The sequence below is a fragment of the Penaeus chinensis genome, chromosome 14 (genome assembly GCF_019202785.1).
Source record: "Penaeus chinensis breed Huanghai No. 1 chromosome 14, ASM1920278v2, whole genome shotgun sequence".
In the NCBI taxonomy this organism is placed as follows: domain Eukaryota; kingdom Metazoa; phylum Arthropoda; class Malacostraca; order Decapoda; family Penaeidae; genus Penaeus; species Penaeus chinensis.
The window spans coordinates 23,782,973-23,795,472 of NC_061832.1; the positions used below are offsets into that span (position 1 = coordinate 23,782,973).

Sequence of the window (12,500 nt, forward strand, 5' to 3'; positions counted from 1 at the left end):
CGAAATGGGCGTGGGTGGGGTTGGGAGAGACTGGCTGTCACTTGGGCGCCGTCTGAAGGCCTCGGGCACATTCGCTGCCTGTTGGGGTGATTGTGGCAGAATTTTGGCCTTATATACTGTATACATGCATATACGTACATGCAAACACATAAACCTACATTATGTATGTAGTTAGATATAACATATTTCATCTTTCTGTACAAGCATATATGTATATCACATACATTATTGCATATCTACAGATATACTTAAACATGTACATATACATAAACATATACACATACATAAACATATACACATACATATACACATACATATACACATACATAGGTGCATTAAACATGTACACACTCATTCTCACTCTTATTCTCATTCTCATTCTCATTCTCATTCTCACTCTCATTCTCACTCTCACTCTCACTCTCACTCTCACTCTCACTCTCACTCTCACTCTCACTCTCACTCTCACTCTCACTCTCACTCTCACTCTCACTCTCTCTCTCTCTCTCTCTCTCTCTCTCTCTCTCTCTCTCTCTCTCTCTCTCTCTCTCTCTCTCTCTCTCTCTCTCTGTCTCTCTCTCACCCCCCCAAAAAAAAAACAAATAATAATATTAATATTAATAATAATAGTAATACTAATAATAATGATAATAGTTATAATAATAATAATTATAGGAATAATAATATTAATAATAATAATTATAGGAATAATAATATTAATAATATTAATGATAATAATAATAGTAATAATAATAATAATAACAGTAATAATAATAATAGTAGTAATAATAATAATAGTAGTAATAATAATAATGATAATAATAGTAATAATAATAATAGTAATAATAATAGTAACAATAATAATAATAGTAACAATAATAATAATAGTAATAATAATAATAATAATAGTAATAATAATAATAATAATAGTAATAATAATAATAATAATAGTAATAATAATAATAATAGTAATAATAATAATAGTAATAATAATAATAATAATAGTAATAATAGTAATAATAATAATAATAGTGATAATAATAGTAATAATAATAGTAATAGTAATAATGATAATAATGATATTGATAATGATAATGATAATGGTAATGATAGTAATAGTGGTATTGATCATTGTTGTCATTATGATATTGATCATGTTTATTATTGTAATTACTCTTGCTATGACTATTGTTATTATTATTATTACTACTACTTCTACTACTACTACTACTACTATCATCATCATCATCATCATCATCATCATCATCATCATCATCATCATCATCATCATACTATTACTATTATCATTGTCATTATCATTATTATCACCATTATTATTGTTGTAATTAATGTTATCGTCATGAATATCATCATTATCATTGTTATCATCATTATTGTTATCCTTATCATAATTGTTATTGTTATTATTGTAATTGCTTTTGTAAGTCATCATTATCATCATCATTACTTTTATTCTTACTATTATTATTATAGTTATTATTACTGCTATTATTATTGTTTTTGTTGTTTTTATTATTATTATTATTATTATTATTATTATTATTATTATTATTATTATTATTATTTATTATTTTTTTTTTATTACCATTTTTGTTATAATTGTCATTGTTATCATTATTGTTGTTAGTGTTTTCAATATGATTGTTATTATTATTTATTATTATAATTATTATTATTACTATTATAATTATTATTATTATTATTATTATAATTATTATTATTATTTATTATTTATATATTATTATTATTATTATTATTATTATTTATTATATTATATATTATTATTATTATTATTATTATTATTATTGTTATTATTATTATTATTATTGTTATTATTATTATTATTATTATTATTATTATTATTATTATTATTATTTTGTTATTGTTATTGTTATTGTTATCATTATCATTATCATTATCATTATCATCATCATCATCATCATCATCATCATCATCATCATCATCATCATCATCATCATTGATATTCTTGTTACTGTTAATATTATTTTTATTAATAGTAATGTAGTATTGTTGTTATTATTATTATTATTATTATTTTTATTATTATTGTTATTATTATTGTTATTATTATTGTTATAATTATTATTATTATTATTATTATTATTATTATTGCTGTTATTATTATTATTAGTAGTAATGTTGTTGTAATTATTGTTAATATTATTATTATTATTATATAATTGTTATTGTTGTTATTATTATTATTATTATTATTATTATTATTATTATTTTATTATTCTTATTCTTATTCTTATTCTTCTTATTCTTATTCTTATTCTTATTATTCTTATTCTTAATATCATCCTCATCATCATCATTACCATTATTATTATTGTTGCTGTTATTATCATTATTATTATTATTATTATTATTATTATTATTATTATTATTATTATTGCTATTATTATTTTTATTAAAAGTAGTAGTGAGGTATTGTTGTTGTTATTGTTATTATTATTATTATTATTGTTATTATTATTATTGTTATTATTATTATTATTATTATTATTATTATTATTATTATTGTTGGTATTGTTATCATTATCATCATCATCATCATCATCATCATCATCATCATCATCATCATCATCATCATCATCATCATTATCATCACCATTATCATCACCATTATTATTATTATTGCTGCTATTATTATTATTATTATTATTATTATTATTATTATTATTATTATTATTATTCTAAAATTATTACCATTACCATTATTATTATTATTATTATTATTATTATTATTATTATTATTATTATTATTATTATATTATCATCATCATCATCATTGTTATTATTTTTTATTATTATTTTTATCATCATCATCATCATCATCATCATCATCATCATCATCATCATCACACCATTACCATTATTCTTAGGATTATGATTATTATTATTATTATTGTTGTTGCTGCTGTTGTCATTATTGTTTCTGTTATCTGTATTGTTATTACTATCATTGTTATTATTATTATTATTATTATTATTATTATTATTATTATTATTATTATAATTATTATAATTATTATTATCATTATAGTTATTATTATCATTATTATTATTATTGTTATTATTATTATTATTATTATTATTATTATTGTTATTACTATAATTATTATTATTATTATTATTATTATTATTATTATTGTTATTATTTTTATTATTAATAATATAATGATATGTTATTATTATGGAAATTATTGTAATATTATTTGGGATATATTATTGTTGTTGATATTATTGTTATTGTTTATATCATTACTACTACAGTATTATAGTTGTTATGATTAATAATATTCTTAATCTTATTTTACTTTTTTATTTTAATCATCATCATCATCATTATTATCATAATTATTGCTATGATTTTTATTATTGTAATTTTCATTGTTTTGTTGCCATAATAATTAATTATTACCGACAGGAGCATCGTTTCTGTATAAAAAAAAATCATCAGATGTGCAAGATGTGCAGTTTTTGAGTGCTAAATTGAAATTAAAAAAACTTCAAAAAGTGAGACTGGAATGCCTGCAATGAGGTTGATTACAGATAGCCAGATTATTGCACCATCTACTACAGTTTTGTTTTGTGAGTCTTAGTAGGCCTACCTGGCCTCACCTGACATTGTTGTTCCATGAATTTTCGTAGAAGTTTTGTATTTTCTGTTACTGTTATAATTATTGTTATTTTTATTATTATTATTATTGTTATTATTATTTTTATTATTATTAATATTATAATTATTATTATTATTATTATTATTATTATTATAATGATTATTTTTATTATTATTGATATTGGGATTATGATAAACTTAATATCAATGATAATGGCAATAATAAAAAAAAGAATAAAAATCCTTCCATACATCAGAGGAAAGGACAAACAAGTAAGATCAGGCAGGACTCCCTGGTGACTAGCCTCCCGCGAAGTCATCTGTGTAAGCAAAACTAATCAACGTTGCCGGTCGGATGAAGTGGGAGCAAGGGTAGAGAAACTCGCCCCTATTACGTCCTCGTTACTACTTGTCTACTTCTCTCTCGTGGGTTAAGGGTCGTGTTGAGAAATGTATTTTTTTTTTTCTATGCTTGTGGATGAAGAGATAATGTAGGTATTGCTTTTTTTTTTTTTTCTTAGAGGGATGAGTTTCCTTTTTTATTGGCAGTGTTTAGATAATTGACGTAGATTTATTGTTTATTGCGAGTTGAACTTGTTTTTCTAGTTATGTGTCGGATATATATTCTTACATTGAGATAGCTGATATTGTTGTATGCTTGTATTTTTTTATTATTATTTATTATTTTAATTATTATTATTATTATTATTTATTTATTTATTTTTGTATATGCAAATTTAAGGGTGATATGGGAAGAAGGTAGGTAGGTATATATATATAAATACCCACACATCATTACTTTTTTGAAGATTGTGTTTCTAATGCATTATCGCTACTGATTCCAGGTTTTAATGGAAAGAGGGTAAGGCTCCAGGGAAGACATGGCAGAGCCGGCCCCTGAGGCTGCTGGCTTTGCCCAGGACCTGTTCTCGCCTCTCCAGTTCTGCGAGGTGGTTCAGGAAGGCCAGGGCAGCCACCACCATGTCAAGGATGAACCGCGGCCTCAGCAGCAGGGCCAGCTGGGGACCCCGCACTCCTCGGCCCCCGTGACCTCCATGGTCAATTTGCCGGGCGTGACAACCACCGTTCCGTCAATGGCTAGTACTCAGCACCTGCACATTCAAGCACAAACTTCCATGGCCCAGATGGTGCAGCAACATCAACAACAGCAGCATGTGCAGCAGCATCCACATGTACAGCAGCAGCAACAGCAGACGTTATCACAGTCTCAGTTAATGCAACAACAAATGAATGTTCAGCAGCAAGCGCAGTCAATAGCGCAGCGTCAGATGATGCAGCACCAGCAACAGCAAGCCCAACAGCAGGTTCAACAAGCTGCCCACCAGGCACAGCAGCAAGTTGCTCAACAGCAGGCCCAGCAGCAAGCTCAGCAGCAAGCCCAGCAGCAGGCTCAACAGCAAGCTCAACAGCAAGCGCAGCAGCAAGCCCAGGTTCAGCAGCAAGTTCAGCAGCAGGTTCAACAACAAGCCCAGGTTCAGCAGCAGGTTCAACAGCAAGCCCAGGTTCAGCAGCAGGTTCAACAGCAAGCTCAGCAGCAAGCCCAAGTTCAGCAGCAAGTTCAACAGCAGGTTCAGCAGCAAGCCCAAGTTCAGCAGCAAGTTCAACAGCAGGTTCAACAGCAAGCCCAAGTTCAACAGCAAGTTCAACAACAAGCCCAGGTTCAGCAGCAAGTTCAGCAGCAATCCCAGGTTCAGCAGCAGGTTCAACAGCAAGCCCAGGTTCAGCAGCAAGCCCAAGTTCAGCAGCAAGTTCAACAGCAGGTACAACAGCAGGTGCAGCAGGTTCAACAACAGACCCAGCAGCAAGTGCAACAACAGGCTCAGCCATCAACACAGCAAATGATGCAATCTCAGCAACAGACACCAAAGCAGCAACAATTGCAGCAGCAGCAGCAGCAGCAGCAACAGCCTGGGCAACAGCAAGTGCAGCCAAGTCAGCCACAGCAGCAGGTGCAAATGGCCCAGCCTGCAGTGAATAATGTACAGCTTGTAAATGGTCTTCAAATGCCAGTTGCAGTGCAGCACCCCAACACTGCAAAGACGCCACCTTCATCTGGCGTAACTCCCGGCGCGGCGGCTGCCTCCCCACCTCTGATCGTGTTTACAGGCATTGTCACCAGTGAAGGAGTGCCTGTCAACAATGTGCCTACCTCTTCAACAAATGCAGCTAGTGGAACCCCAAGTGGGACTAGTAGTTCGGATGTAAGTACAAATATAGCCTTTACAACCTGGTTTCATAGGCAACCCAAATATTTATTGGATTTGAGTAAATGCAACGACAAGGATGACGTGCAATTCTCTACTCGCAGGTGAAACCAGTCCCCGTGAAACGTACTTGGCGACGGCCTTGGAAGAAGAAGAAGGAGCGAGAGAAGAAGCAGCCGGTGAAGAAGGCCCGTAGAGTGAAAAGGAAGCGAGTCGTCGTCCCAAAGAAGAACGTCATCCACATAGATCCTAGGAATGGACCTGTGGTACTGTCTTACTTTTTTTTTAGTTTACACTTTTGATGTGGTTGAGGACTAACGGCTTGTAGTTACGTCTGATCACCTGAGGCTTATTTAAAGACAAATGAAATGGTATTTGACAGGTAGAAGAAGGGTATTGGATTTATTAATATATTATTTAATGTGTTAACTTGTTTCCTTCAAGATCGACACAACAATTACACAGATCAAGAGGGAATCGGAGGAAGCCATAAACCAGTTGAAACAAAAGCGACAACGAATAAAGCTGAACAGAAATTCAGGAAGGGAATATGTGAATCGTTTAGGAAAGGTGAGTGGATCACTTTGAGCTGTTTAGTCGTGTATGCAAATTTTTCTTTGTTTCTTGTTAGGTCAGTATAGAGAAAATGCAGTTACCAGTTACCAGTTTGTTTTAGGTACATAGTTTACTTGTTTATGTGTAATTCAGAATATTTTGGATGTCTTGCACTTTTGTAAATATTATCAGCGAAATTAATGATTTGTGAAGACAACCTCACTAGATGCATTGTGTTAAAATACACCAACAGACATCCACTTGGACACACTCGTGCATGTGCATATCCCCTCCCCCCATGTGATAATTTGAGTTTACTTTGGTGTTATCATATATTATTAATTGTGAATGATATTGCAGGTGGTTGGGGCACGGATGATTGGTTCACCTTGCAACTGCCCTCTCAAGTGCTGGGAGCGGATGGGTTCAAAGATTTTAGAAATTTTCAATAATTTCTGGGATTTGAGTGACTTTAATCTCCAAAATTCATACCTTTTCACGTGTCTCAAGCTGTGTGATGTCAAGCGTCGTTACACCAAGAAGGTAAATGTAAGGAAACGACATTATATTTGTTGATAATTTCTGATATTAAAGAAAATTAAAATGCATTACATGAATTATTTTGTCTTGAGATGAGTATTTAAACCTAGAAACAGAAAATGATTGTGTGGAATGATCAGATTTTTGGCAAACTTGGCAGATCATATTGAATGACATAGTGCTCGCAGTTATGGAAACAATTTTCTCTTGAATTTCTCCTCTCTTTTAGCCTGCAGAGGAATCCCGAAGACAAAACACTTTTGAGTACTTCGTTCGTATTAGTGGCAAGCACTTGAGAGTTTGTAAAAGAGCTTTCATGAGCTCACACGGACTGACCAGTGACAAGAGACTACGAACTCTATTTCATCAAATGAAGGTTTGTAAAGGTAGTGTTTTTATGGTGACATTTGCTGTTTATTATAGCTGGTGAATTAGACAAGCATTTGAACTGCAATTTAGTAACCAGAAGTGTTCTCTCCTAACAGGATGGAGCTCTAGTGCCAGAGCCAGATAGAAGAGGCAAACACCTACGACCTGCAAAATCTCCAAATTCGATGAGTCCAACTCATACCATAGAACAGTGCCAGGTGAGCAACAAAGCGAAGAAACCCCGCACTGTTAAGAAGAAGCAGAATAATAAACAAGAAAACAAGCCAATGTATACCCCTCCTCCACCTCCAATGGGTCACATCCACCCCCACTGCACTCCTCCTCCTCCACCGGCTCACACCGCTGCAATGCAGGAGCCTCCACATGCCTACATCCCCAACGGTGATATCTACTTCCCAGGCCACTATCTAGAGCCGCACCAGTCAATGGCTCCCCCACCCATGAACCAGATTCCTTCTTGCCAAAAGATGCTAGAAGCTCCTGCCTACTTCATGGCTGGCATGAAAGAGAACACCTTCCATCAGTGACTAGAGTAAGCCTTCCACTGCTGAGTTCACCATATAGTTTATACTTTTTTTTTTTTTTTTTTTTTTAAAGCTCTAAGAGATTTTGTTTTTATTGATTCGTATTTAAATTTCAGCGCCCAAGTAGACTGTTTTTATATAAGATCTTGTTTGTCTAAAATTGATTTTATTCGTAGTCAAAGAAAAATAGATGATTTTGGTGTGGAAGGTGTCATGAATATTTCTGCGGCAGCTAGATTTCTTTTTTCATTTTGGTAGAATGTTTTAATATCGGTGTTTATATTGTACTCTTATAAATTTTATTTTTGTGATTGTTAGCATTAGTAATGATAGGGTATTATTATATTTTTGTTTTTTGATTATTAGTAAATATGTAATGTTCTCGGTATTACTAATAATGATGATAATGAGAACTGGGTTGAATATTATGAGGGCATTTGTTAATATTATTATCTATTAAATGTATAAATTTCAACATGTTCGTTGGCAGACATTGGAACTCGGACATAGATTTCAGAATCTATTGCTTAAACTCGTGTAATATGAATAAATTACAGTTCCATTTGCTTGTAAAGAACAGGTACTGAACATTCCAGTATTCTTAGTAATATCAAAAAGATAAAATATTCTAATTTGTCTTATTGTTCTGATTTTGGTTGCTATTTATAAGCTAGAAGCTAGTCTAACCAGATAACTGCATTTGTCTTAGATATTGAGGGCTCAGGGAGGGTTACGTTGCAGTGTTTCTTGCCGAGAAAGTAATGTCCATTTTTAGAAGACGGCAGCTGTCATACCTGATTTTGACAGATTTTTTACTTTCGTGATGATGTTTCACTCAAATCGTTGAGTTGGGCTTTATACAAGAACTAAAGAAGTAGCAAATATCAAATATTTCAGCATTAGAGGAGCATGAGTGCTCTCTAGAAGGGAAATTTTGCTGACCAAAACCTTATGATATTCATATGTATGTATATATCACAATATTGCTTCATAGCTTAATACTAATTGATGCCAAAATAGTATTTGAATGCTCTGATCTCTTAAAAATCATTATCATCCTAAAATCTTTACTTAAGCAGCAATAGGTGTTAACTTGTTGATGCTGGGAGTGTGTATGAATGCAAGAATTGTCCACTGAGGTTTTGTTTTATAAAGTTTGTTTACAAATAGATGGATTCATAAGCATTTAGTCCCTAAGCAGTCAGTTACTAGACCTACTTGACTTCACCATTCTTAGATTTTCTAGTTTTAATCTTTATTCTTCTTATCATTATTGACAGCATTTTACTACTACTACTACTACTACTACTACTACTAATGTTAGTAGTGATAATTAAAGTACTAGAAACCCCTTTTTTTCTGGGAAAGTGAAGGGATAGGGTAAACAGGTGAGTTAAAGTAAGCCCTTTAATTGATGGAGCTGGAGCCTTCTTTATGTAAGCAAAATTAATAAATGAAAACCACAGTGGACAGTACATTTGCCCGCCGTCAGTGGGTTAAGATTCAGGTATCAGAGATGTTATTATTCCAAGATATGATAAGGACTGTCATAAATGAACTTGTTTGCAAAGTTCAGCACAATTAAATTTATCCCTGTGATAGCCATTTCAAGGTTGTAATAGGTTAAATTCAAGAGTATGTATTTTCATGCAGATGTGTTTCAAAACTTGCTAGAGAAAGCTTTGAAAGGTGTTCCTAATAATGAATCTCTCTATTATTTAATGGATATCAGTTGGCTGGATGTTTCAAGTGGCCTTCACAGTCGATTGGTGTTTTGTGCCACATTAGATTAAGTTCAGACCATTTTACACGGAGAAGTAAATGAAGGTCTATTAGTACAAATGTATTTGGATGTGTTGTGAGGTTCCCTTCTTCACACCACAAGGAGCTGGCTAGCTGTTCCCAAATATACCATAAAATACTTACATATTTATGCTGATACACAACAGTGTGAAGAAACTGGCTTTACATTAAGAAGTAATGTAAATGTGGTGGAGCCACTTAATGCCGTTAGTAAAACATGCATAAGTAATTTAATATAAACATGCTAAATATGCTTCTTTTCTCGATACAAGACCTTTTTTTTTTTCTCCTTTCCTCATTTTCAGAGAAGAACCCTTCCAGATAAACTCCATGTATTGTATCTTCCATTTATCAAGGGATATTTTCATGGTTATATATTTTGCCCCCCCCCCCCCCATTTTATAAAGTGAATTAGTTCTGTCATCACTGGATAAAGAATTCATTAGGCCTATGTGCCATAGCATCCCACACAAATCTTGGCATTAGGATGTAATCTAAGGCAAATTGTAAGAAAAGGAGAGGCATGATTGTTGTCTCTCTGCTCTCAGCGCCTTTGGATGAACTAGTCGATGAAAATTTATGCATGGTAAACAGGAAAGTTAGGCTTGTTACTGCCACAAAAACAAGGGCAGTATTCAATTGCTCCACTGTTCAGTGTTTCTGCTGTTGTACTCAGTTTCAAATATTTGTCTTTTAAGATTGGTGGCCAAAATATATGAAGAATATATTTATCCAGTCTTCCTGTTTAATTTTGAATGTTATAATTTATTTTTAAACATTATTAGACAAGCACAATTTATTGATTTCAAATAGACATTTGTGAATGTATATTTTTAATGGCATTTTTGAATTGACATTATGTAATGTAAACCAGTGTGATTTTGCATAAGCATTCGTCACCTTCATGAAGAAACTAACTGACAATGTGTAATGAAAATTGGTGGTTTGCTATCCTGTTGAGCAGTGATGAGTGATAAAACGGGAATTGTAAATTACTTTAGCTAAGAGTGTCAGCCACTAGTAGAAGTGTATATTTTGTATTTAAATGATATATGGGTAGCAAGTCTCCACTGTAGATCTCTTAATTAGTTTCTTTTAGGCTGTACATGTAATGTTCTCAATAATGGTGGTATTAACAGTATATTTTCTTATAAGCATGTAACACTCATGGAGAGCAACTAGGTACTAATTCTTTAGTTACAAAGCTTCTCTGCTAAATATTTAGATAAGTGACTTGGCCTGCACTTTTATTTAAACACTAAAGACAGTAAGAGCAACATATCAAGGCAGTACTATGCATTTTTTGTGATATTTAAAAAGGAAGCAAATTCACTAATGTGTGCAAATAAACAGATGATAATTTTCAGTATACACCAGTAAGCTTTGACAATATCTGAAGAATATGTTCAACAATCAAGCTTATTGCAAATAGTGTTGTTCTCTGTTGTTTTAACTGTGCTGGTGGGCAAAGAAAGTGGCCTGCGCTGTGGTGTAGAGAGCTTTTATGTAGTTGCTTAGTTGATCAAGTGTAACAAAGTAAATGAATATCTTATTGAAATTTGTTTTATGTGATCCTTTTAGAAATAGTTTGAAAATAATGTTTCTTACAATTCAAAATAATGAATTTTACTTCTCAAGAACTGAATTAGAAAATCAACTGCCACCCTAAAATTATCAAGCCTGGATAATTCAAATATAACTACAAATCCTACTCTTAAATGAAGAACAGAAAAAAAAAAACTAAGCAAATAGTGTCACATATATTTAGGGGTGCCAGAACCATGGGCAGCACTGTACCTTAGTGAAACTGTGAACATAATATGCTGTTTGGATCAAATAGCAAACAAATTAAAGGTGGTAATGTGTAATTTAAGGTTTTTGCAATGATTTCCATATTTCTTGTGTGGGAAATGTGTGGTGCTTCGTTAAGAATTCATCAGCACTGGAACCCTTTGTTATAATGTCACTATAATTGCTAAAGCTACTGAAGAATAAGCAGTGAAATTTTATGAGAGTGAAATGCTAATTTTTGTAGGCTTTTCTTTTTTCTTTGAATTTTATGCCTAGATTTAGAAGTCTTCCATTTGTGATGAGAAAAAGGAAAACATGACAAATTCAAAACTTTACACAGCACCTCTATGAAGAGATATGTGTGTTATATAATGTAAAAGTTAGTTATTGCTGGATCTTTCTCATGACTCTCTCGGCTTTGATTCAAGAATTTAAAATGGTTTCATTGTTTGACATCTGTCTGCATTAAATCAGTAATTCTTTATAAGGAAAAGCTTAATTATTGTAATGATTTGGTTATCAGTCATTCGTTGAATATCAACTCGATCTTGGAAGGAGATGCAGTGCAAGTCAATATAATATAATACTAGGTAATTAATATGATTATTTTATATTTGTCAGAATTTATATCTATATGATTACAGTTATATATCTATCCTTTTTTCCCTTGCCATTTCTGATTTCGAGTATGGGGATCAGAATTTCTTCTTGCTAAGGTAAAACTACCTACAGATATTTGAAAAATGAACTTTCTTTAACAGTTCAACAATGTCACATGCTGACCGAGTACAGAAGAAAATGGCCAAATGTCTCCATAAATCAGCCTGAGCGAGTGGTCAGACAAAACTGATCATTTCTTTACCACTGGGGCCCCTCAATAACACAACAGTAGGTCATATGGATGAAATAGAAGAACCATCAGGTAGAAATGGAGAGTAAACCAAAATGAGGAGAATTCAGCTGTTTTTAATCCTTGAATTAAGGAGAGAAGCACATTTTCAAGTG

At 32.2% G+C, this 12,500-nt stretch overlaps 1 protein-coding gene across 3 annotated transcripts in view; it reads left to right on the forward strand.

Annotated features, from left to right (window-relative positions):
• LOC125032422 (transcription factor sma-9-like) overlaps positions 1-11,262 on the forward strand; it is an 11,802-nt gene extending 540 nt beyond the window's left edge. For 2 of the 3 annotated variants that reach the window (XM_047623539.1, XM_047623540.1), the window contains exons 2-7: positions 4,513-5,889; positions 5,997-6,158; positions 6,337-6,462; positions 6,808-6,996; positions 7,217-7,363; positions 7,473-11,262. In XM_047623539.1, coding sequence (XP_047479495.1) covers positions 4,549-5,889; positions 5,997-6,158; positions 6,337-6,462; positions 6,808-6,996; positions 7,217-7,363; positions 7,473-7,904 — 2,397 coding nt within the window. In that variant the 5' untranslated portion in view covers positions 4,513-4,548 and the 3' untranslated portion in view covers positions 7,905-11,262. The remainder of the gene's footprint in view (positions 1-4,512; positions 5,890-5,996; positions 6,159-6,336; positions 6,463-6,807; positions 6,997-7,216; positions 7,364-7,472) is intronic. The other variant, XM_047623542.1, reaches the window with a different exon arrangement.
• The last annotated feature ends 1,238 nt before the right edge of the window (positions 11,263-12,500 follow it).